The following is a 26,141-nucleotide window of genomic DNA, read 5'->3' on the forward strand; positions in this document are numbered from 1 at the left end:
AGTTTATCATTAACATCCTTTTGTCAATGAGAACACACACTTTATAAGCAGGTTTTAAAATACAAATTTATTTTTGTTGTTGGTTGCAAGTGCTGTATTACAGTAATTTGCTTTCACATGAGTTTTGTAAATACAATGATTTGTTAGTATAAGACAGTTTTTTCCTAAACTAGGAGGACTCAAAATGTTTTGCTGGAATACCATTGTATAAAACTAAGGAGTGGAGGGGGAAATAATCAGCAGATGGAGTTCAGAAATTTGACCAGTATTAACCTGTTTCAGATGGACTTTAGGGCTGAAATATGAGTGGTAACAATTACTGCCATTTTCCATTTCCAGTCTCACCTTTTGCTTGATTGTGATACTCCAGAAAAAAGGGTAATGGGTTGAGGCACTGTTCTCATTATCTTTTAACTAAAGTATAATAACTCCTCCTGACCATGATGTTCAGCTACAACATTTCTGTGCGGTACATGAATCATACTGGATACCACAGCATTATTTGTTTAGCAGGATGCACTCAGCAGTGATACAATCATTACCTGTGACACGAACCTGTTCAGAAATTGTTTTATTAAAGAAAAATGTCATATTCATTTCTCAAAGTAATGGATGTATGTGCAAAATTACTATTGTTTTGGGAGTGGAGGTGTCTCGATTTTCATAGCTTCCTTCAACGTTTCTCTTTGATTGTGCAAGTCTCTCAAAAGGTATCTGAAAGCCAGTGTGGCTACAACACCATACCAGACGATAAAAGACTTACCTAAAACTAAACCAGCCCATGCACTGTTTTAAGGCAGTTTATTGGAATGAAGCCAGTGAGGAGAAGTCAGCACAGCAGAAAGGTGGGGTAGAGTGAACTTTGTGAATTATCGAAGACAAAATAACGGCCACAGTACTTAAATTTTATTCTCATTGAAACTCGTGTGTCTGGTGATAAGTTTAGTAGTTCAAATTTTTATAAAGTATATAATGTTAACATTCAAATAAGGCATTGTAAAAGTAAGAACTAGTGTCTAATCTTTTAAAAAGCCTTGCTCCAATTTGAAAGATTAACAATGAATTTTTTTTAAAAAAGTGCTTCAACCCAGTACATAAGCACCACTGGCTGGCACTTGAATTTTAAATGCCTGGAGTAAAATGGGCCAAATTCTTAAAATGCCCATTAAAAGGCTGGTATAAGTGCTTAATCCATTTGTTTTAGCACCAAGTAAATTAAGAGTATCACATGGAAAATGCAGTTGGGTTTTTCCTCTGCTTCTCAGATTGCCCTGTTTTCCACCAGGCCACATCACATGAGTAGGCATCCTTGTTGCCCAATAAGGAAACCCATCAATTTGTTTTTTAAATGGCTGCTCAGAGGACACTAGCAAGATTCTTTTACTATGGCAGTGACCACTAGCACATATCTTTGATTAGAAGTAAAGATCTCCTTCAGGGAACTCAGTTACTTATCTAATCTTTTTCTAACTTATCATATCTATTCTTTTTATTGCTGTACCTGTTTACTAATTATGGTTGTGTTACTATCAAGGGAGTATCCTGCTGGCATGGCTGATCTATTTATAGTCCCTTAATAACAAAGTATGCTTACTTGACATAGTGCCAACTTTTAAAATTTTTCTTTGTACTATAATTTGTCGTTTGCCAAGGTAAATTATACATTTGAGTTAAAAAGAAACTGGTAAGTAGATCCTGTATTTCTTAACCTAACTAAGAAAACCTGATTATATCTTCCACAAAATACATTCACTGTTGGTGCTGATCTAAGAATTCTGTTGCCAGTTGTGGTGGCGTACACCTGTAATCCCATCACTTGGGAGGCTGAGACAGGAGGATTGCTGTGAGTTTGAGACCAGTGTGGGCTACAAAGTGAGTTCAAGGCCAGCCTGAACTGCATGGCGAAACCCTGTCTCAAAAAGACCAAAAAAAAAAAAAAGAATTTTGTCATTTTTGACATAAATCATATCCTTCAGCACACATGTATTTTCAAAAGAAAAGAAGCTAATTTCTTATATCCTAATTATTATATTTTTATAGCAAATTGAGAATTCTGAGTGAGCCAAAAGTATGTCTAAAGACAAAATAAATACAGCATAGATAGCTAACTTATGTTTATTAGTATAAAGGCAACAATGAATTTGCATCTTGCAACATCTATAAATCCCATTGCTTTTTTTCTATAATTATATATCAGGAAACTATAGATATACTGTCTCACAAAAGCATATTCCACAGGACTAGAAAATGTTTCTGGTTTTATTTTTTGTTTTTAATCATTCTGCAAAAGTTTCATGATATTTTCCCCAAGTGACACACAGTATTTTTACTTCTCCAAAAATAGGAAAATTTGATATATCAAGTACTGAACAAAAAAATTACTACCAATTGCTCTTTTAATTTTACTTTTTAAAACTTTTTTTAAACATACCTGGTGTTTTTAATTACACGCCTAAAAAAAGACATGGATAAAACATACTAGACAATTTCAAAAGATCAGTCTTAGTATCTGATTCATTTGGCACATCCTTAGTAATACACAAAATAAAATCAGTAATTTAAACAATTTTCAAAGAATTCATACATGCTTGAGTCTTAGAAAACAGAAGTTGCTAAAGGCACAGAAGAGTTTCTTCTCATCTTACTAGTGACATGCTTTGCTTTCATGGAGTAACTGAGGCTTTCTGGTTTGTTTGTGGAACTTTTGTCTGTAGGAAAGCATATACATGCGGCCAGATCTTGTTGGTTTCTGTTCCAGAAAATGTTTCCAACACCCCTTTTTTCCTAAAGATGAGGGAAAAAAAATCCATAGGCCTGAGTCTTCCTAATGAGGCTTTTCAAAACAACTTTTTCATGAAAGATGACACTAAGATTAGGAGTTTCATAAGCATAGGTCTGTGTGATCAAGAAAGAAAGGAACTTGGCCTGTCACTGGAAAATCTAGACTTTAGTTACAGCTCTGCCCCCTGGCTTACAGAAATGGGCACCTCAAAAATAATAGTAGCTGTCGTTAACTCAGTATGCACTGTGCTAACTGAATCCTTTACAAAGCTCAACTTTTCTTTTATCGATAATAATATCTTTTGTAAAATTAACTTAGTCCAGATTACCAAGATGGTGGTAGGTTTCCAAATGGTACCTATTAGGCCCCAGAACACCCCTTTGTTCACTTTAAGTCTTACGCAAAATGAGCTTTCTAATATTTCAGTATGCTTTTTGCTGAGGTTTATTTATTTCTACTCTACCCTTATGAATTTTAACAGAAAATGTTAAGCTGTATAGTTTTTCCTAATAGATTTCTGCTGTGTAGGTTTGTCTGGCTTGTGATGAGATCAATAGACAAAGTCTGTTTTTATTTACCACTGTTTCCCGTGGATCATATGGTGAGGAGTGAGATCAAAATCCTGGGTTGCTTTTCAAACCACACAGCCCTCCAGAGTCTGCCAGTGTAGCTAATCCCACCTTTTCCAACCCAAACACTCCTTTGCATATACCTGAATTGAAAGGCAGCATAAGAGCAACTGAAGAATGCTGCTTCCTAAAAACACGATCAGTCATACATCCCTCTGCAACTCTTTTTACTAAGTTTTCAGGTAAAAGGATTTCTTTTTGATCCCTCATAAAATTTGCTACTATTAACACCACTTTTCTTGGAGAGAAGCGTCTGCTTTGAAGAGAAATTATGTAAACATAGTATTCTTTGTATATTATAAACTCTTCAGTTTCTAAATCCACAGGCATCTAGTAAGGCTTTCAAGAGAACAAGCCTAGCAATTTTAAGCTGCTTGATGAGCCATTTTCATATCAAACCACAGTGTCACGAGTGGGTTAATCACTGAGGGCACAACTGCAGGCATCTAGTCAGTCCTAGACCTGTACCTTGAATGAACATTTGTCATTTTAATTACTGTGTAACAAAATGGAACTAGCTCCAAAAACTAGTCCTCCAAAGAGTAGGAGCATTGTTTGTAAACAGACCTATCAATGTTCCACAGGTGAGAATTTTAAAATGATGGATAGCGTTATAAAATAATGCCATACCAAAATTCTTACACTCTTTCCGATATTTACATCTAGCTTTAGTTCTGTGTGAGAATTCATATAAGACAAAGTCAAAGTGATCGCAGGAGATGACAAAAGCCTGAGGAAGCCTAGAAGGAAAGACTAGAATATCTCTTAGAATAGGATCTATGCCATTCATTTCTGCAGCTTTCCCAACTTCTCACATTTTGGCAGAACTATTCAGAGCCTTCTAGTGGTGATGTCTGCCCAGCAATAATGTATTCTGCCTTCTGGATGCTACTGGAAATCTCCCCATAAGGTTCAAGTGAGACTGTCTTCAAAGATGGCATGATCAGAGCTAATCTGTGTCAGCCACAAGACAGACAATAAGGCTTGTTTTCCTGTGTAGGTAGCTGAACTAGTAGGAAGTGAACTGCCTACTTGAGACTGAAGAAGAATTTTTCTCTGTCTCTCTGTCTCTGTTTTCTTTCTTTTTTATACCAGGTCTAGTTATGTAGTTCAAGCTGGCCTTGAACTCTGTCTAACACCCAGGCTGACCTTGAATTCACTGTACCTGTACTCCCAGCACTCAAGAGGCTGAGGCAGTCGGAGCACTATGAGTTCAATGCCAGCCTCAGCTACTTAATTTAAGTCAGCCTGAATTACATGAGACCCTGTCTCAAAAAAAAAAAAAAAAAAAATGACCTATATATAATAGCACTGCAAATGAAGAATTATGCAAATAAAAGCAAATCCATCAAGTTGGAGTTTACTTTGACCAGTTCTTTGTTTTGAGTATTGTAATGTGCACAGTATATACAATTCCTTATTTAGCAACCAATTCCGTTAATGGCCCAGTTGCAGGAACAGAACTTTGTAGTTAAATGGAAGCTTGTATTTAATACTGTCTGATCTTATAAAAAGTTTATGCTACTGGCACTAAATACATTACCCAGACGGACACAGCTAGTAATCCTCAAAGCCAGACTCATTATATGAATCACAAAATTATAGCAATAGCTACTGTAAAAAGTGAATTGCCAACTGTTTTAGCCTTTCACCCTCCAGAAATATCTATTAAAACAAGAAACTACTGATTCAGATTTTATTGTATACTTAGCCCTATTAACAATACTGTTATAACCATTAATACTTACATAGTGCTTACTGTGTCAGCCATAATTTTCATATTAACTCACTTTCAAGCCTCTATTCTCCTTTACAGAGTATAAAATAGGCAGAGTTAAAGGAAAGGGTTAAGGCTAAATCTATTAAATTGCAAGATAGGACTTGAACTTGAGCCTTCTGGCTCCAGAGCCTGTGCTCTCACAACATGTACTTCCTTGACACTGAATCATTACTCCGAGCAAATAAAAGAAAGGAGGGGCAGTCTTCTACAGGAGAAGGAAGGGCTGAGCAAAGAGATGGGACTGTGAGCCTGCACCAAATATTAACAGTACAGTCCCCATTGTGTGTGATATGAATTCCCTAAAGAACAGATGAAAATCATGTTAGAATTGAAGCTTTTAAAGAGTACTAGGCAGATAAGTGATCTAAAGGTTAGTTGTCACTTAAGATTCTTTGGTGCTAAAGCATCCTCCGTTGACACAGGCAGAGGGCTGAGGGCTCCACTCAGCAGGAATATGGGTGAGACTGGCCCACTCAAGGCTCTAATCAGTGTTATCCTTCCCAGCCCAGTGACTGCTTGGGAAATGAGCAGGGCCCAGAACATTAAGTCCCTGACAACAGTGGCTGTTCTATGGGTTTAATGTGAGGGATGCTTGGGGCTTTTGTACACTGAGGGAAAGGTTACTCCGAAGTCCTCATGAAAGAAGCAGCCCCACCTGTTCCTGCCAGATGTCTGCAACCACTCAGGAAACTTGAGGACAAAGCCAATAGTACTAAAGAAGGCCATGTTAGGAGATTGGCAAAATCAAAGCTAGATCTGACAGGCCCAACCTACTTCTGGAATTCCTTGTTACACAAGCTAATAGATTTTCTCTCTTTGCTTAAGCAAATTGAATTTGGGTCTAGAGAGGTTCCAAAAAGCAAGAACTCACTGGTAATATTCCAAGACTGGCTCTGTTTGGGCTTCGTAAGCCTTGAGTCTCTTAATCACTGTCTCTGGTTTGTCATCCTCACGTTGAATCAGAGGTTCTCCAGTCAGGTCATCAATACCCTAGACAGGAGTTAGAAGAGAGTGGTGTCAAATACAGTATCTTTGAAGGATATTTTTATAAGCAGTTCCATTATAAAAATATATAATTATATTTTAATTATAAATTCCATTATAAAAATGGAATCGGATTATCTTCTCTGTGTAAGCAACAAGCACAAAAATGTGTTAGCTTTTAAGTAAATGAAAACCAAGCCATGACAGATGACTGCAACACTTCATCACCAAGCAAGTGCCTTTGCTCTAATGCATTCCACCCATCATGATGTCGAGCCTCAGCACAGGCCTAAAAGCAACGTGCCAACTAACCCTGTACTGAACTCTCCAAAATCCAACTCATTTAGTTATTTGTTACAGTAGCAGAAAACTAATACACATAGATCTTCTTAATTAAAAGATTTTCTAAGAAGCCTCCAAATAATTCAAAATATATACAGTAAGATTCAGCTGTAGACCTCAAATCTCATCTGCTAGCCAGTATTCCAAATCCCGAATGCCTTTGCTCCTAACACATTTCTTGGCACTAAGGACAAAGTTAATAAATAACTTCAGAATGAATCACAAACTCGGGTTGCTCCTGCAACACCTTTACTACCAACCTGAGTGGACTAGACCAGCCTGCTATACCAAGTAACTTGAGAACACACCATCAGGAGTTTTGGTCAGGCAGAGGATTTCCAGTTCACAAAACTCCTATCTGTGAAGGCAAGAGGACTTGGGGAGAGGCAGTTCCACCACATCTACTCACCACAGTTTTGGGAGGGTTGAATTCAATGTTGTAGACTCTGCCGCTGGCTGGATGAATCCAGCGAGCAGTGAGTCGTTGTTTAATGACCTCAAAGGGCACATTCAGGTTAATCACGGTGTCTATCTGATAAGCTTTGTCCAGGGCTTCTGCCTGTGGAAGTGTCCTTGGGAAACCTTTACAAGATAAAACAAATAGGAATGAAGGGAAAGGGAGAAAAGGATAAAGAAAAAATTTATGTTGAACAAAAGGAACATCATCAGGCAGGCTGTCATGCAACCGTGATTGGTAATTTTTGGGTGCCACTTTGACCAGGCTATGGGATGGCCAGATATTAGATCAAACATTCTGGATGTCAGGGTGTTTTAGGGTCAGATTAACATTTAACTACATAGACAGAATAAAGCATATTACCCTCCCTAATGGAGGGCCAATGGAGGCCAATCAGTTTGAAGGCCTGAGTAGAAAAAATGGTTGAGACTCCCCCCAAATAAGAGAGAATTCCTTCTGCCATATTGCCATCTAACTGGACATCTACATCTATATTTTCGCCCCTTTGAACAAAAAAACTCAACTTCAATCAAAACCTGAAAATGCTTTTTCTAGAAAATGATAGGAAACTTGAGGCAGAGAAAGCAGCCCTAAAATTGAGCATCCCAACCCCAAACATCTGAAATGTGGTGATGCTCAAAAACTTTCAAGTTTTGGAGTATTTTCAAATTTTGGATTTTGAGAATTAGAGGTGTTCAACTGCTGAAGCCTGTGCAAACATCCCAAAGTACAAAAATCTGAATCTCTTCTGGCCCAAGCATTTCAGCTTTGGGATACTCAACCAGTATAGCTACAGTAGTTCAAACAGTGGTTCTAAAATGCAGATTAAGGCAAATGTAACTGATTAGTCAATCCATAAATACAACCAAATATATTAGAGAATTTAAAACAATACTTTGATACTAAATATTTGACTCTGCAATGTCAGCACTTAAGGACATATTTTCCAGAATACCAAGAAAAGCTAAAATTGGTAGAAATAATATATTTTTCAAAAGTGACGAAGGTTAAAACTGCCCATGCAATAATTTATTACAACTAAAAATACATTTCCTTGTAAACACTAAAACATGGGAAAATTTGCCTGTGACAATGACTAACACTGTACCCAGGAAACCTGGATTTGGGGGAAAAGCCTCCAGAGAAAGATGATAATGGCAACAAGAAAGTCATTTAAGAAAAAGTAAACTGCTGAGTGATTCTGATTCTGGAGTTACTGAAATGTGCTGGAAGACTTCAGTTTGTTAATCTTAAATCACGTACTTTTTTTCTGTAATAAAACTCTAGTTCTCTTGCACAATGGTGTAAAGCTGAGCAGAGGATCATGAAGCATAACCTTTACTCCTCCTTTGACACTACTGTCCAATCTTGCAACATGATCTGTTTCTCAGTGTTTATGCCAATCAGAGGGTAGTGTTGAGAGTACAAATTATTTTATATACGTAATGTTCAGTTCAGGAGAGCAGCTTTTACATCAAAGTTAAAATTTATCTTGTGTTTCTTAAACCTTCAAATCTGTCTCACTTGTCAGATTTACCGATTAGTTAATTAATTAATTTTTGCGACAGAGACCCAGTATGCTGTTCAAGCTGGACTTGAATTCATTGTATAGTCCAGGCTGGCTTTAAACTTATGGCAATTCTTCTGCCTCAGCCTCCCAAGTGCTGAGATTACAAGCATGCTCAGCCCTGTCAGACTTTTTAAAAAACTGCCACTACACAGGTTTTGGCAATCTTTTGTGTTGTTATCTCTTAAGTGCATATGAAATTAGTAAAATAGAGACAAGTGCAATATATATATATATTTTTTTTTTATTTAATAAAAAATATATATATATTTTATTTTGGGGTTTTGTTTTGTTTTGCTTTAAAAGTCTACAATGAGCCCCTACTTTATCACATGTGCAGATCATAATTTTGTATAATGGCAAAAGCCTCAAAATATATAATTTTATATAGCACCAAAATTAAATAAAAAATCAAGCACTTATTATAAAATTTACAGTGAAGTGGTCCTGAGGAAAACTATTTGAATACACTTAATAAGATAAATGGAAGATAGTTTCCAAGTACCAGGATCTGTATACCAAATATTTTCTAAGGGTCACTTCTTTCAACTGTCATAATAATCATGAGAAAGGTACTACATTATTAACACTTTACAAATGAAATTTAGGCAGAGCAAGGTTTAGCTATTAAACTAAGCATAGTAAGTAGAATTTGAACACAAGCTATCCATTCCAACACCTATGCTTGTAAACATGAAGTGTGCACTGAAAGAAAAAAAAAGTCTTGGTAAAAAATACCTTTCTACTGCTGTACTTCTGATTAAAAGGTTTACACTCATGAACTTAGAATCAAACACCCACTGAAAGAAACAAGCTGAATGAAAATGACCTTTAACATTAACAGAAACATAAAGACAGTTTCCACAGCATCGCTCAAACAGCAAAAAGCTGGATGTGACCCCAACATTTCTAGGGAGGGAATTAACTGGAATATTATACATACTTCAAAACACAAGCTTCTGCTTAGCTTATTTCCAAGAAGTAAATCTGTTAAATATAGTTTAATTTAGTGAAAAGACAAAATGCCCCATGTGGCATATATATGCTATGTGTGTACATATATACAGATAAAGAAAAGTAGTATTACATATTACTTGGTGGAGAAGAGGGAATCTTCATATAAAGATGTATGTGTAGGGCCGGGGGTTTAGCTCAGTGGCACAAGCGCCTGCTTGGCAACTCAAGGTCATGAGTTCAATTACTGGTAACAACAAAAATAAATAAAAGATGTATGTATAAATTTGTATTTTTGTTATCACTAACTATAGGAAAAAGACAATTTGAATTACATTTCAAGCAATTAAAAGTAGCTGCTCCTAAAGGATATGACCATTGAGGACTTTAAGTTTCTCATATTTACATCCTTTTAAAATTTTTTTTTTTTTTTTGTCTTTTTCCTTTTTATCGGTACCGGGGATCGAACTCACAACTGCCTGCTTTACAAGGCAGGTGCTTATGCCGCTGAGCTAAATCCCCAGCCCCCATCCTTTTAATTTTTAAAATTAACAGTATTATTACAATAGAGCAATGATTTTAAAAATCAAAAGTAATAAAGTTTTGCCATTCCAAACCCTTTCCCTGTGGCCCTGTCTTTGATCTATTTCCCATTTGTGCCAGTTGCTTGTGGCTTTGGAGGAGAGACAGAAACCTAAGACTGGCTAGGGAACCAGAACCAGTCTTGCAGCTCAGGACAGAACCCAGGCCCAGGATTTCTGCTGAAGCCAGGGGCCTCTCTGCACTCTCTGCCCTACAGATGGCTCTTCTCAAAAAGGCACCTGCTGGGGACACAGGGTGGACAGACAGGCCAGGGTGTTCCCTCAGGGAGTCGGTCATCTAACAGGTACCAGAGATTAATCAAGTGTTTACATATACAGATCATAAACAGACCATCACAAGTTATAAGGTACAAAAAGGAAACTTGAAGCTGCTCAGAACTTGGGGTGCAAGCCAGGATTAGGGGACTCCAGAAGGGTGAAAACGGGGAAAGGCATTACACACCCACAGGACTGATTGCGTGTGGCCCACAGGGTGGGTGTCACAGGGATTTGGAGCTGGCCTAGTGCTTGTTTTGGTTCACTCTCCCTTGGCGGACACTTTGAGTGAGGGCAAGGGGCAGGCACAGAGCAGGACACTTCAGTGACATCCTGCAGGAGGGCTGAGTGATGGAACTCCTGGCTGCCCACATCCCATGGCCCCCAACCCTAGCATTGCAGGTCATGTGGGGGATCACGTGTAGCACAGGGGGAGGAAACACTGGGAGTCAAGAGTTTCTGGGGCAGGGGAGCAGGGGGCCTCAGTTTCCCCTCCTGTAAAATGATGGCCTTGGACAAGAGGGTCTCTGAACATTTCCCAACACCTCAGAGAAGACTGCAGGGCTAGCTTTGAGGACCACAGCCAAAGCGGCTCTGGCGAAGGGTCTTCAGCAGGCCGCTATCCTGCCCCAGGGTAGCAGGTGTCCATCCCTGGCAGTAAAGAGCGTGACCGTGACGTGTCCACCCTGGGTGTGTGCCCGTCAGGCGGGAGGGTCAGGCCATGGCTTTTGGGGAGACAACCAGGGACTAGTATCATGGGTAATTTTCCACTGTCCTGTGCTGGATTGTATCTCCACCCTGCCTGGGTACCGTGTTTCTGCAGCCTCACATGACCTGTTTCATCACTTATATAAGACCTCACTCAAAAAGGAGGGGTTCAAATCCTTCCCATCTCACACAGAAAGAAGCAAGACTCAACTAAACTTCTAAAAATAAAGTTTTGAATTCTAAACCACATATACATACTTTCTATTAGAAAATAAATAAGATACTTCTCTACCACACTACTATATTTAAACAACTTATCTCAAAGCATTCATTGGTTTCTATACTTACCCAAACTTCTATTTAGTTATTTACTATGTGTCTCCTGCTAGAATGTATATTCCACACAGACAGGATTTCGTTCATGTTAGGTTCAGAGCCTCAAACAACTTTTGGCACATCAAAAGTATTCTGTTAGTATTTGTGTAGTGAATGAATATAAGAAGAATGGTGTGCACAGGATCTATCAGTTAGCATAGTCTCTGCCCACCTACCAAAAATCGTTTATAAATGTTTCAGGGATTTCTGAGTCCTTAAGACTCTGCAAATACTGATAGCAGGCACAATCAATGGATCCATGTAGGCAAACTCCCTGATACTAGCTCCCACAAATACACCTGGTAAGTGTTCTCCCTACCCTCTCCTTCATTTGTCCTCTCCCAGTCGAATCCACTTGGAACCTTTGTACAAATTAAAAACTAGGGAACCTTCCAAGGAAGGCACGTGGCAGGGCTACAGATCTTGGTGAACTGGTGCCCAGGCTCCAAGGTGGAGGATGGGGCTGAGAAGGAGAGAACAGATCAATAGCAAGCAAGGCTACAGTAGCATATCCTCTTCCAAAACTGGGTGTATGACTTCAATCCTGAAGAAAAAGATATGCCAATTTTAAAATATAGATAAATCTTTTTTATTTCTTCTCTAATCAACAAAGCAATGATTAGAAACTACAACCTGCCCTCCAGGATTCTGCTGCACCTCTGGCTGGGGAATTTTATAGCTCATTCTAAGTTACTCTTGGGGCTCCCTGCTATTATAGCAAGCCTTCCACTTCATCAAATACTCTCAGCGTGGGGGAACTGAACAAGTATCACTTGTAATTTAGAGACCATGCAGTCTATTTCCCTCTTCCCTTTCAGATAAAGAACTAGGCTAAAAGAATATGCCTCAAAGCTGCAAGATAGTAAGTGGCAGAGCTCAAGTCCTTCAACTGCCATTCTTGACCGGACTGACCATGAAATAGTCAGGACACACACTTACCATCCAACAGCCAGTTATACTGGGTGAGATTTTTCAGCTCATGCAGGGCCAGCCGAGTCATGACATCATCTGGGATGAGCTTCCCTTGATCAATGAAGGTCTTGGCTAACACACCAATTTCTACAGCAGAGAGGGGGAAAAAAGTATATGCATTTGTTTGAGACCATTCCAGGCCCCTAGGATCTAGCTGTCTAAAAGCAAGCCTCTAGTGGCACACCCATATGAAAATGTGTAGTGTTAACTTTTCTGCTAAAAACAGATTAAAATTTATTTAAGCCTATTTAAAGTCTTCCAATGGAAGAGGAAAGAATTGAGTTATATGATGTATAGGTACAAATTCTCTATGATGAATATGATCATTCTGTATATCCAAAATGTACCAATAAGTCTGATTTAAAAAACATCCTCCAGTATGTAAAATGTAACTATAAATCTACACATAGAAAAAGTAATGTAAAGCTATAGTCATTTCTGTGTGATAGAACTGATTAGTTTCTATAAATTCTATATTTTCTAAATTTTCTATCAGAAAAAATACATGGAACAACAATTTTTTTCTTTTTAGAAAAAGACTTTTTGAGGTGGCTCAGTTTAAGTGCTCACTATTATATGTTAGTGTAGAGATTTTTCTAATCCTCTAACAGGTGTGGCAGTCATAGTACAGTTCAATTTTTTGGCCAGACTAGCATTGTGATCATATTTTTAAATAAAACATGCTTGAAAAACATTATGAACACTTTGAAAATATTACCGACAACTTACTTTTCTTTCTTTCTTTTTTTCTTTCTTTCTTTCTTTCTTTCTTTCTTTCTTTCTTTCTTTCTTTCTTTCTTTCTTTCTTTCTTCTTGAGACAGGGTCTTGCTATATAGTTCAGGGTGGCCATGTATTCACTAGGTAGCCCACGCCGAACTCCAACTCACAGAAATCCTCCTGCCTCGGCCTCCCAAGTGCTGGGATCCCAGGTATGGCATGTCATTCTTATGCAACAGAATTTTAATTCCCTTCATGACACTTACCTAACTATTTACATAGGCTGGAACTGTAAAACTATTATAATCTGTGTATATATAATTCTGTGTTCTTTTTTCACTATGAATTATTTTGTAAATACTGTTATATGACCTTATAGGATCACTTCTGGTAAATATTGCTTCTGTCAACATTTTTCACATATAAAAATACACTTCTTACAGAAATTGTTAGACATTTATATTATGTAAATTAACCTGCTACATTTAAGAGTTTAACTTTTCTTTCTTTTTCATTTCATTGTCTCCTGAATTATTTCTGATAGGTAAATTCCTAGGAATCAGATTAAAGGGTCATGGTATATATGACCATTTTCATAACTCTGTATAAATTACATGCAGTACTGACCTAAAGACAGATTTCAAATTGTTAAATGTATGAGACTTCATATTTTAACCAAGAATTAACTGCATGAAAGTGTCTGTCACTTGACAACTGCTCTACTGGGTTTATAAGCAGCATCTGGGAGAGGGCCTGGATTCTGCAAGAGCTCTCAGAACTAAAATCATCTTTGCATAGGTCCATATACTTAACATGTGTGGACCTCTCTATCTCCAAACTTTTGATCACTGCTCTGGGAAGGCAGAGCCTCAACATCCTCAACAGTGTTTAGGGGGGAAAAGGTAAAAACTTCCAATTCTTCAGGGCTGAATCCTAAAAAATACATGTTTGTCAACACCTTTCCCCTCCTATATTTCAAGCCCTCTTCTAAATATCTGGCCAATCCAAGCTTGGTGGCATAGGCCTGTAGTCCCAGCATTTTGGGAGGCTGAAGCAGAAGAATCACTCAAGTCCACAGCCAACCTGGGGTACATAGTTCAAGACCAGCCTAAAACTACAATAGCAGTCCCTGTCTCAAAAAATAAACATTCAATCGATGGAAACAAATGAATTTAGGTGATAAGACTAATTAATAAAGTGATTAATTTCATTATTAGAAGAGCTTTAAGGTTAGGTAATCTGTTCTTGCCACTTCTAATGGACATTATACTAGATATTCTAGCCAGAAAACGGGTCCAGAAAATAAACAAAAAGATCTAGTTTAGGACCGGGCATTTAGCTCAGTGGCATTAGCGCCTGCCTGGCAAGCGCAAGGTCATGAGTTCGATCTCTGCCCCCCCCAAAAAAGATCTAGTTTATAAATACATATAAAATTTGTTTTTATACATTTTATTTTTTATGTATTTTTTAATTTAAAAAAGCTTTCCCAGATGAGGTATGAACCCAGGGCCTTTGCACCAAGCTACATTCCCAGCCATTTTTTAATTTTTGTATTCTGAGATGGCAGCTCACTATGTCACTAGGTTGCCCAGACATTTTTAAAAAGACATAAAAAACCTGTAATCTGAAAAATATGATATTGTTGACAGAAATCAAAGAAGACCTAACTAAATGAAAAGACGTTTGATATTTATGGACTGTAAGAATTAGAAGTGTTGACAGTAATACCCTCCATGAATGACCTACAGATTCAGTATAATTCTATCAAAATCCTACCTACCTGGTGTCTTTGCAGAAATGAACAAGCAAACCCTAAACTTCATATGGAAATTCAAGGGACTCATAATAGTCAAAACAAGCTTTAAAATATAAGAAAAAACTTAGAGGACACATACTTCCATTTTCAAAACAGCAGTCATGCCTGTGTGGTACTAACATAAGAATAGACACATGCATTCACAGAATAGAATTCACAGTCCAAAAATAACCCTCAGATTTACAGCCAATTGTTTACAAGGATGCCAAGACAATTCAATGAGGAAAATAGCTTTTCTAACAAATGTTTCTGAGACAACCAAATGACCAGATCTAAAAGAATAAAATCAGCTCATTGCTTTACACCATATATAAAAAATTTAACTCAATATGATTATGTAAAAGCTAATACTATAAAACTTATTTTACATGATTAGCTATGAAGCCAAAAGCACCTCTACAAAGGGATAAGCAAATGGTCATGATTAAAATTTTTAATGTTTGCTTCAAAGAATATCAAAATGGAAAGGCAATCCATTGGATGGAAGATGTGATTTATTTTTGTTTGCAAGGAAGCTTTTGTAAATCATGTCTCTGATAAGGAACTTATATCTAAATACCTAAATAATTCATGGAGCTTTTACAAAAATGAAAGAGACCTATTTGGTGAAGGTGGGGATTTAAAAAAGTGTTGAGATGTGTTATACACATGAGTGAACTCCCTATGGTGAGTGTAATCATTATGTATTGCAAATGTGTACTAATATAATAATTGTAATCAAAAAAGAGTAGAACAGATCAATAAATTGAAAGATAGATACAGGATTTGAATATGCATTTAAATATACACTTCTCCAAAGATATACAAATGCCAATAGACCCAGGAAAACATGCTCAATATTTTTGGCCACTAGGGAAATGCACATGAAAAACAGTAAGATACCACTTCAGGTTCATTAAAATGGCTATACTCAAAAGGTCAAATAATAACAAGCATTGGCAAGAATGTGGAAAAATTATAGCTCTCATACACCTCTGGTATGTTGGGAGCTGTGGAAACTGGAAATTGAACACACATGCAAGGCTGCAGCATAGCCAGGGCATGGCAGACTGGAGAAAGAAGAGACACCTCAAAGGGCAAATATAAGGCCACAGCTGAGGACACCTGGCCCCCACTCCAATTAACTAAATACTCTAGCTACAAGCCTTTCACTCCTGCAGCGAAATGCAACATGAAGATCTTCTCTTGATACTTCTCCGAAATTAACATAAAATAGTTTTAAATTAAACATAATTTGTTACTTGGCAAAGTCCTTGAACCACTCCCAAGGTCTGTTCAGTTTCCTGCATTGTTTGAAAAATAAATAAATAAATAAATATAGGCTGCTCAGAGACATTCCCTGTCTCTTAAACTCTACAGAAGGGTTTTAATCCTCCTGGAGCCCTAAGATCATACCACCTATCTCAATTATGTAAGCCTTCACTATACACATGTTTGGGTGATTGAGGATCTATGCCAGGTCCCTGATACTGGTAGGGATATGAGATGGTGCAGTTAATTTGAAAAACTGCAGCAGTTTTTCAGTTTTTCAAAAGATTAAAATAGTTGCTACCTATATGATCTAGCAGTTCCTCTCCTAAGCATTCAAAATAAACTTAAAAACTTATATACCCATACTAAAACTTGTATGTGAATGTTCATAACAGCATTATTCAAATTAGTCAAGAAGTGAAAACAACCCAAATGTCTATCAGCTGATAAATGAATAAATGGAAAAATATTCAGCAGTAGAACATAATAAACTACTACTAATACACGTTACAACATGGATGAACCTTGAAAATATTATGCTGAAAGCCAGACACCAAAGACTACTCACTGTATGATTCCATCTACATATATAAAATGTCCAGAACAGGGCTGGGCATGGTGGGAAGCTGAGGCAGGAAGATCAGTGTGAGTTTGAGGCTAGCCTGGGCTATCTAGTGGGTTCAAGATCATCCAGAACTACATAGTAAGACCCTGTCTCAAAAAAAACAAAACAAGACAAAACAAAAAACAAAAGTTCAAAAAAAGGCAAGTCTATAGACAGAAGCAAGATTGAGTGCTGCCTGAGGCTGAGGAGAAATGAAAGAATGACTGCTATGCACTGCACTTTCTTTTTAGGTAATAAAAATATTCAAAAACTAGTGGTGATGGTTGTACAACTCCACATACTAACAATCACTGAGTCATATACATTACACGGGCTAATTTTGTGGTATGCAGATTATTTCTCAATATTTTAAAAGAAATGAAAGGTCCTGGCAAGCAAAAAAGAAAGAACAAAAAGCCACTCATAATTACTAGTCTGAGATAATTTTTTTTAACTCTGAGATAATTCTTAATTATCATTCAAACTGGAATTAGAAGCTGGGCATGGTGGTGTATGCCTGTAATCCCAGCACTCTGGAAGGCTGAGATAGAAGAATCACAAATTCAAGCTCAGCCTTGGCAATTTAGGAGGGCCCTGTTTCAGAATAAAAAATACAAAAGGGGCTGGGGATGGCTGAGTTCAATCATCAGTACCAGGAAAAGGTGTGGCGGGGGGGACCAACTCTAAGCAGTGCACTTACTACATTTTAAATGCTTACCCACTTCCAAATTATACTGAAAGACTGTGGTCTGGGAGTTTTTTGGACACCTGGTAAACTTTATTACTGTACATCTTGTTAGATTTCTTGTTAGCTATATAACTGTATATCTTGTTAGATTTCTTAAAAAGTTAACTCATTTGGATATAAAAGGCCCTGAATTCAACCCCAGAATCAGAAAAGAAAAAAAGAAGAAAAATCAAGAAATTTGGTGCTTCCACATTTACAAAACACAAACTTAACTGAAAAGTACATTATTCATAATAAGCTAATTTTCTGTTGTATGCAAATAAAAGTAGACAGGTTAGAGGAAAATGTGTAGGGTCAGGGGGCTCTAGATGAAAAAAGTGGAACAGGTGCCTCATTACGTCTTCTAGTGAATCCTGACAAGATGTTACAAACAAACTGTACCAGAGAAATTGACCTGGGGAGCAGGTCAGCTATATCCAGAAGGGAGCTGAGCGGAAAAGCCTACTGAAGGAAGTGACAGTATGCAGAGGTGCCCGGAAGCAATCCACTGATGGCAAGTTAGGGGCGAGGTGTCCCTGACCCTTTATAAAGGCAGCCAGAAACAAAGGGCTTCAGTCCTCCATCTTTGTGCACTCCCCTACCCTGATTCTTATCAAGGTAGCTATCTACTCCTTTCTCCTCCTTCCTTGTCCTTTTTACAAATAAAATGTCTTCCTTTCAATAAACTTTGTCCCTCAAATGTTTTACGGGGGGCTGAGTTTAAGATCCTGCTGGGGTGGGTGGGTAGCAGAGCAGTGACTCTCACGCCCAGATGTGACATCTTTGGTTCCCTAACTAGGATGGTCAAAACAGCTGAACAGTGATGGTCAAAACCAGCTCCTAAGGATAACAACCACAAGTCAGCAGTTTGAGAAATGTGTTTATATTACATAAAAATTCATTTTTACTTCTATGTCTTCCTTTGAGGTCTGATCATTTTCATATTACCCAAGCCAGCTACACTGCATATCTAAAAGGGATAAACCGCTCTGAGGCCCAGAAGAGGGACTAAGAAGCCTGTAAATAAGATTTCTGTTTTACACGTACCAAGAGAAGGGGCCACAGAAATTAACCTAGTTCCTGCCAAAATTGCTTTTAGCATCATTATATAGTAAACAACACAGGAACTCACTTTTAAGATGTGTCAAAACAAAACTAGTAGAACAACAAGTGACAGGCCTTGTGCTCTTTGAAGAAAACATTTTCAATAATGAAGACAGAGTTGACACAGTGGCTCCCTCTGGGAGGCAGGAAGGAGATGTGCATGGCAGGAGCGCACAGAACAGCCCCCAAAGACCTGGTCCCCTGGTTACTAAACGAGGTTCCTTTAATTCTTCTAACACACATAAATGTAACACTTGCAGGCATGGAGTATTTCAGAAGAATTACGCTGAAAAGAGTCACTGCCTAATCTCTCCTCTTCGGTGAACCCCTAGGAGTTCCCTCCGCGGCACTTTGCTCCTCCCCCACTCCACTTTAGAACAGAATCTCAATTCAAGAACTGAAATGAGGCTCGTCCTGGTCTGCTCACATCTTCTTCCCTTCCCGGTTCGTGCTTAGCCCCAAATCAGTGGGCAACTAGCATGCCCTGCATGGCTGTTGTACTAGCACCTTGCACCTTCATTTATCTGATAAACTATTGCGCACTGCTGTGGCTTGAATGCAGTTTGTCCCTTCCAGAACGCACGCTGAATTGCTAAGTCCTCCATGAAATAGTGTGGTGAGGTCATGGGACCTTCAGCAGGTGTCTGCATCTTGCATTACTGTGTCTGGGTCTGCACTACTGTGAAGGGAGGCTGGCTACATTCTCTTGGGAATGAGTACTCAGAACTGGATCAGTTCCCTTGCATGTAGGCAGTTACAGGGCAAGGCCGCCTCTTCTGATGTGTCTCTTTCACTTGTGCTCACTTGCCCTTCCTACATGTTATGAATAATCACAAGGTCATTGCCAAAGGTGACCTCCCGATATGGGGCTTCTGGTCTCCAGTTCTGTGCACTGAATAAACTTGCCAGTTTCAGATATTCGAGTACACCAGTGGAAACTGGACTAAGACACTTAGCTTTCAAAATATCTTAATGAACTCTTCATAGGGAGGCATCCCCTGACCACCTTGGCAACCACAAGTTCCTCCTCCAGACTTACATAAAGTCACAGCCTTCTCAATCACACTGCTGACGCTGTGTGGAAATGTTGTTAAGGACTGAACTGTGTCAGCCTAAACCTAAATGATATGACTACATGCAGAAATAGGGATGGTACAGAGGTAATCAGGGTTAGATGAGGCCATAAGGGTGGGGTCCTCCTTGGATGACTATGACTAGTGTCCTCATAGCAGAGAAAGAGACACCAGGAGTGCTGGGCACAGAGGAAATGCCGCAAGAGAATAAAGTAAGAAGGCGCTGTCTACAAGGCAGATAGATAGATAGTCCTTACCAGAAACCAGCTCTGCCAGTGCCTTGATCTTGGGTTGCTGGCTCTAGAACCACGAGAAAATAAATTCTGTTGTGTAAACTACCCAATCTGTGAGACAGGGTTATGGCGGCCCAAGCTAATACACATGTCCATCTCCCACCTGCCCCCGCACCCAGGTGCCCAGTGGATCCGTGGTAGACACATGGCTATATGGATGGAGAGACCAACTGCCTGGGCTCTCCTAGATTCTATCAAGGGGATTTTTAAAAGCCTAACTTATGTTGCTAAAGAAAACCCACCAATCAGCAAAAGCCTACCTTCTTCGACACAATATTCATTAACAGGTTTAACTTGGAAGAATTACTCTTTGAACTGTTTTAACAAACTATGGACACCCATAAAACAACAGGAAAAGATAACTCAAATGTCTATAACTCATCAATGGGTAAACAAGTGTATATCCTTACATGGAATATTTTTCAATCGTAACAATAAAAAGGAAGAAAGTACTAATATTGCAACATGAGAAAACCCTGATAACATTAGACTAGGCCAGGTGCCAAGAGCACAGCCAGCAGTCCCAGTTACTTGGGAGACTGAGGCAGAAGGATCACTTGAGCCCTGGAGAAGCTCATGGTCAGCGTGGTCAAGTAGGGAGACCCTGTCTCTTAAAAACAAACAAACAGTAAAAACAACTATGCTAACTCAAAGAAGCCAGACAGAAAATTGTATAAAATGTCTGGAATAAGCAAATCAAGAGATACAGATGTGCATTAATGTTGCCAGAGGCTCAAGTGAAGTTGGGTGGCCTGCAGCAAGAATAGGAGAGATTAATAATAGGTACAAGATTTATTTTGTGTGTAATGAAGATGTTCAAAATTTAGCTATGATGGCTGCACAATTCTACAAACATACTAAACTCCATTAATCTGTACACTTTGCATCGTTAAATTATGTAGGGTGAATCATATCTCAATAAAGATGTTGGAAAAAATGAAATGAGGCACTCTTTCTGAAAGCAATATTGTTGAAGGTTCAGAACCAAATGTACAATGTGTTACTCTTTATATAAAACACAAACACCCAAGAAAGACTAGGTAAACATTTGGTTGTATGTGCATGAAAAATCTTGGATTTCACTACCTATGCTTTCTAGATCTTTTGGAATTCCAAATCATATAAATGTATTGTCTATTAAATGAAAATTATAACACAAATAATTTTCTCTATCATCCTAATTACACATGCCTATGCTTCATGGGTACACATGGGCATTTTGTGAGACACACAAACTTGGGAGCTGACAGGGGCGTTGAAGATTTATCTGCTAAGTCTGACTGCCCCAACACATGGATAAGAACAAGTAAGATTCAAACTGAGCAATCACAGGTCAGACTTACAATTTCTACCATACGTGAACTTTATTTATTATGACTTCCTTTAAAGCGACTCAACCTTTTTAAATAAGTAAGCTATGATGTTCATGAAATATAGATTTATTTTTTCTCAATGCACTTTGAAATAAAGATAGAAAATTTCATCTGCTTAAAATTTTTTCATGAATCTCAATTTGGAAAATAGTTCATAGTGGAAAAAGTATTTACCTGACCCACAGAAGACCTGATTTTCACCCTCAACTCTCAGTAAACGCATTTCCTTTCTTACAAAATGCTTCTTGAATTTATATTTTATCCCCAAGTGGGGGCCATGCTAACCTTCTCTGTGTTGTTCCGATTTTAGTATATGAACTGCTTAAGTAAGTGCATAAATGCTGTTTATTATTGAGTAAATTCTTTAACCTCTCTTGAGCCCAGTTTCATCTGAATAGGAGGATGAGGCTGACCACTGAGACTCCATGTCCTGACCCAGCGTCTGGGGGTGGTCTGTGGTTACTGCAGGTTTGCACCCCCAGCAGGGGGTACAGTGTTTCTGCTGCCCCTATCGTATTTCCTGAGATGATTTTCCCCCTCACAGAAGAAACCTTCAATTTTAATAAATATACCCATGGCTATGCTTACAGATAAGGAAAACTTCTAGACCCAAATAGGTAACAGTGAAGTTACCACTGCTAGAAAGTTTGCCCCACACCTTTTTCAACCTAAAAACCAGGAAATTCCTGGGATGGTTTTCAACTTTACTTATAAGATATAATTACAAGCTATAACATAGATCACCTTCCTGAAAGAGTGGTTGATACCTAGCAATTACACACTAGGAATTTATTTGAAGGAAAATAAGGAAAGATATTGGCAAATATCCATGACCAAGAACAATCCTAACAAACGGGGTTAGGTAGCAGGTGTAATGGTACAAATCTGTAATCTCAGCACTTAGGAGCCTGAGGCAGGAGGATTGCTGTAAATTTGAGGGCAGCTTGGGCTACACCATGAGTTTTCAGGCTGAATTACATAGTGAAACCCTGTCTCAAAAAACCAAAAGAAAGAAGGAAAAAGAAAGAGAGAAAGAGAAAAAAGTAATAGTAGTATTCATTATCGCAAAAACTGGCTAAATAACATAAATGTCAATAATAGGGAAAATGTTTAAGAACTTCCCACCTTGACGACATTAAGTATTTTAAAGACTGCTTACTGATGTGTGAACATACCCCCAATAAATACAAAGGATATCCAAAATATAACAATGTTATCAATACAAATTGGTAAAAAAGAAGAAAAAGAGAAATATAATAAAAGAGAGCCAGGCATGGTGGCACATTCCTGTAAACCCAGAAAATAAGGTGGCTGAGGCAGGAGGATCACAAGTTCAAGCCCAACTTAGGCAATTTAGTGAGACCTTGTCTCAAATTTTTTTTAAAAAGGGTTTTGGATGTAGCTCAATGGTAGAACACCCCAAGTGGATCTCCAGTACCTCAATCAATCAATCAATAGAAAGCACCAAACAGATCTCCAGTAGTGCAATAGATTGGTAATACCAAATGGTTAATTATAATTGTCTCTGTGTGGTGAGGCACAGTTGTGAAGGATCTTAATTTTCTTTTTTTTAATTCTCAGGATATTTTTATTTCTGAATAATAAATATGATGTATTTTTAGTAACAGAAAGCATGAAGGAAGACAGGAGTAGTGGTACATGCCTGTAATCCCAGCATGCAGACCCTGAGGCAAGAATCCAAATCAGCCTGGACTATACAGGGAGTTCAAGGCCATACGGAGTGAGACCCTGTCTCGAAAAACAGCATGAGCCAGGCATAGTGGCACATGCCTATAATCTTAACACATGAGAGACTGAGGCAGGAGGACTGCTGTGAGTTTGAGGCCCGCCTTGGTTACATAGTGAGTTCAAGGCCAGTCTGAACTACACAGTGAGACCCTCTCTCAAAAACAAAAAGAAGCAAGCAAACAAAAAACCCAGCATGAAACATGAAACAATTTTTAAAAAAGATTACATCTCTTTTGGCTCTGATTCTGTGAAAATATCCAACCCATTCACAAATCTATGTTGAGAATATGTTCTATATATACATTATAGGACTGCGCCAGATACTGTTCTGTAAAAACATTCAGTAATAACAGATTGCTATTCCTATCTGTAATAATCAACAGATTATTAACATCTGTAATAACACTCTCATAACACCGTCCCAGGCTTCATTTTCTGTTTTTCTTGTGAAAGAATGGCCCCTACTCCATTGAAGAGCTCTAGTGAGGGACTCAGCCACTCCAGGATCAGCCGCTTGAGCACCAGCTGGGTGAGTCAGGCATGGTGGGAACCGTCCTAGAGCTTGTGTGTGCCCTGTGGAACTTGCCCTAGCTGAGTAAAGAGCCCAACCCTCTTCACGTACAAGCCCCTTGAACTCTGACCCTGCAGATATTTCTCTCATGACATTCTAATTCTCCTGGCCTGAACTGTTAACTGTTTTAAAGAAGTATCTTTCTTTATTGAAAAGACTATTAAAGACTGCAGAACGGGCATGCACTTCAAACAACCTCTTTCAGTGTTCCTCTCATTATCCTCCAGCCTGTGCTCACGCATGCTCTGTCTTTTTCTCTCTCTTTCTCTGCATCTCCCTTCACCCCTCATTGAACACAGGTCCTTCACACTGAGCCATATTCCCAGTCCTTTTTTTTTTGAGTTCTGAGACAGTGCCTCTTTACCTTGCTAAGTTACCCAACTTGTGATCTTATTGCCTTAGCCTCTCAGAGTGCTGGAATTACAAGCTTGCACCACCATGCCAGTGCTTTTTTATTTGGAGACAGGTTTCCACCATCACGTGCTGCCCAGGGTGACCTTCAAACCCTGTTCCTCCTGAGTAGCTGAGATTATAGGCATAACCACTGGACAGCAAGAATGTCAGGAAATAAGCAAGGCATACTGTTTCTTCGTGTGTGTGTGTGTGTGTGTGTGTGTGTGTGTTTAATTTATTTAAATGGCTTTTCAATTTACTTTTTAAAAATGTTCTGTGTTTTCATAAGTTCCTGAAGGTGCCCCCTAACATATGGTTATGCTTCATTGCTCAGTAATTTTTCTGTTAATTCTTTAAGGATTCGCTGTACTCTGGATAACCTTACATTTAATTACCTATTTCAATATATTGCATCAAGAACACTGAGTAAGATAGTCAACTTAACCTTTTGATAAATTAACTGCAAGACACTTTATTTTTGAAGATCAATGGTGCTTACAGCTGATACATATCTGTAATTTTAGCATTCTAGAGGACAGAAGCAGGAAGAATTGGAGAGGTAGTTCTGAGTAAAGGTCCTGGGTTCAGTTCCCAGTACCAGAGAGAAAAAAAAGTATCAGAAATGAAAGTAGTAATGCACTAGAGATCCTGGGTGCTGAATCAAATAACTCCAAAGGACAAAAATTCTGGGAAAACTTTTCCTTTCTTTTGAATGTCATTAATTTTTAAAGAGATAAAAACCCACCTGGAAATAACTTAAAATGCCCATCAAGAGGTGACTGGTTAAATAAATATAGATGTAGCAAACAGATATTTACTTAAATAGAATGAAATGGATTGCTACATCTCCACGTGGAAAAATATCCCATATACAAAGTGAAACAGACTGGTACAGAGTACATAATTACTTATTGCATAAAATAAGATACATATATATGTGTAATTAAACACTTGTAGAGGGAAATACTGTTCCTTGAAGGACAGAGGCAGACAATGAGAGAAAGCTTTTCTGCCACCACCCCCCCAACACCTCCCCAAGCTAGTTGGAGACAAATCCCAAATTGCCCAGGGTGGGCTGAAATTCGAGATACTTCTGCCTCAGCCTTCCAGAGTGCAGCGGTTACAAGCATGTAGTCACCACGTCAGGCTTCTCTGTTTTCTTTCTTTCTTTTGTCTCCCCTTTTCTCCTTGTATAGGCATTATTTGTATGTAACTGCGCTTAAAAATGTTTTGGAACTTAAAGGTCAACATTAGAGGAAGGGAATGTCCCTGCTGTTGGCTTTTTAAAAATCGCCCACCTGACACAGAATTTACATATCACAAATTCACCCATCATAAAGTGTTGACTGGATTTTGTGCTGAGCTGTAAGAATTTATTTGGCACGGGACACCAATCTTACAAAAACAACTTTCGTAGCTAAGAAATCTCTGGAAGTATCAAAACCCAAGCCAATTTTGTGATCGCAACAAGGGTAAACAGTCTTGCGATTAGGAGCGAAAGGTCAGAACTCCAAGCGCCCGGACTTAACCAGAGTGGGAAACAATGTAAGACCAGGCAGCCCCCAGCACGGCGAAGGCCACTTTCCGGTGCACGCATGGCGAAGCTGCAGCCCAGCTCCGTGGAGCCTCGGAAGCACCCGCGCCCAGGGCTGGATGCGCCTCTTAAAGCCAAGCGGCCCCCCTGGCCCGCAACTGCGAGCCGATCCCAGCCTCCCGGTCCTCTTCCCCGCAGCTGCCCGGGAGGCCGGGCCCGGGGCTGTGGAGGGAGACCGCGGCGCCCCGCCCGGCCCGCGCCCCACCTGTGCCCTGCAGCATGTTCTGCCGCAGCAGGTCGCCGCTGGAGAGGTGCTTCAGCTCGAAGTGCTGGACGATGCGCGACGACACGGTGCCCTTGCCGGAGCCCGGGGCCCCCATGATCACTGCGCGCAGCAGCCGCGCGGACGCCCCCATGGCTGCCGGGGAGGCTTCGGCCTGGCCTGCGCGCTCCGGGCTCCGCGCCCGCCCGGCCGGCTGGCTGCGCTGCGCTGCGTTGCGAGCAGGCGGCGGCGAGACGCCCGGGCTC

At 39.2% G+C, this 26,141-nt stretch overlaps 1 protein-coding gene and 1 pseudogene across 1 annotated transcript; both read right to left on the reverse strand.

Annotated features, from left to right (window-relative positions):
- Positions 1-48: 48 nt before the first annotated feature.
- Ak3 (adenylate kinase 3) lies at positions 49-26,141 on the reverse strand. The gene is made up of 5 exons (XM_003472263.4): positions 25,879-26,141; positions 12,375-12,494; positions 6,927-7,099; positions 6,063-6,181; positions 49-2,784 (listed from the first exon to the last, which is right to left on the reverse strand). The coding sequence occupies exons 1-5, from the start codon at positions 26,027-26,029 to the stop codon at positions 2,664-2,666; spliced, it is 684 nt and encodes a 227-aa protein (XP_003472311.4). The 5' UTR covers positions 26,030-26,141; the 3' UTR covers positions 49-2,663.
- Positions 21,600-21,700, reverse strand: LOC111757517 (U6 spliceosomal RNA; annotated as a pseudogene).

The sequence above is a fragment of the Cavia porcellus genome, unplaced genomic scaffold, assembly GCF_034190915.1.
Source record: "Cavia porcellus strain 051 isolate PalLab524CR breed Dunkin Hartley unplaced genomic scaffold, mCavPor4.1 scaffold_1, whole genome shotgun sequence".
Taxonomy (NCBI): Eukaryota; Metazoa; Chordata; class Mammalia; order Rodentia; family Caviidae; genus Cavia; species Cavia porcellus.

Coding starts and splice junctions, on each gene's coding strand:
- Ak3 (XM_003472263.4), bottom strand. CDS start 26,029: ATGGGGGCGTCCGCGCGGCTGCTGCGCGCAGTGATCATGGGGGCCCCG. Junction 6,182..6,926: donor TCAACCCTCCCAAAACTGTG/GTGAGTAGATGT, acceptor ACTCCTGTCTAG/GGTATTGATGACCTGACTGG. Junction 2,785..6,062: donor CCAGTCTTGGAATATTACCA/GTGAGTTCTTGC, acceptor CCTCATCTTTAG/GAAAAAAGGGGTGTTGGAAA.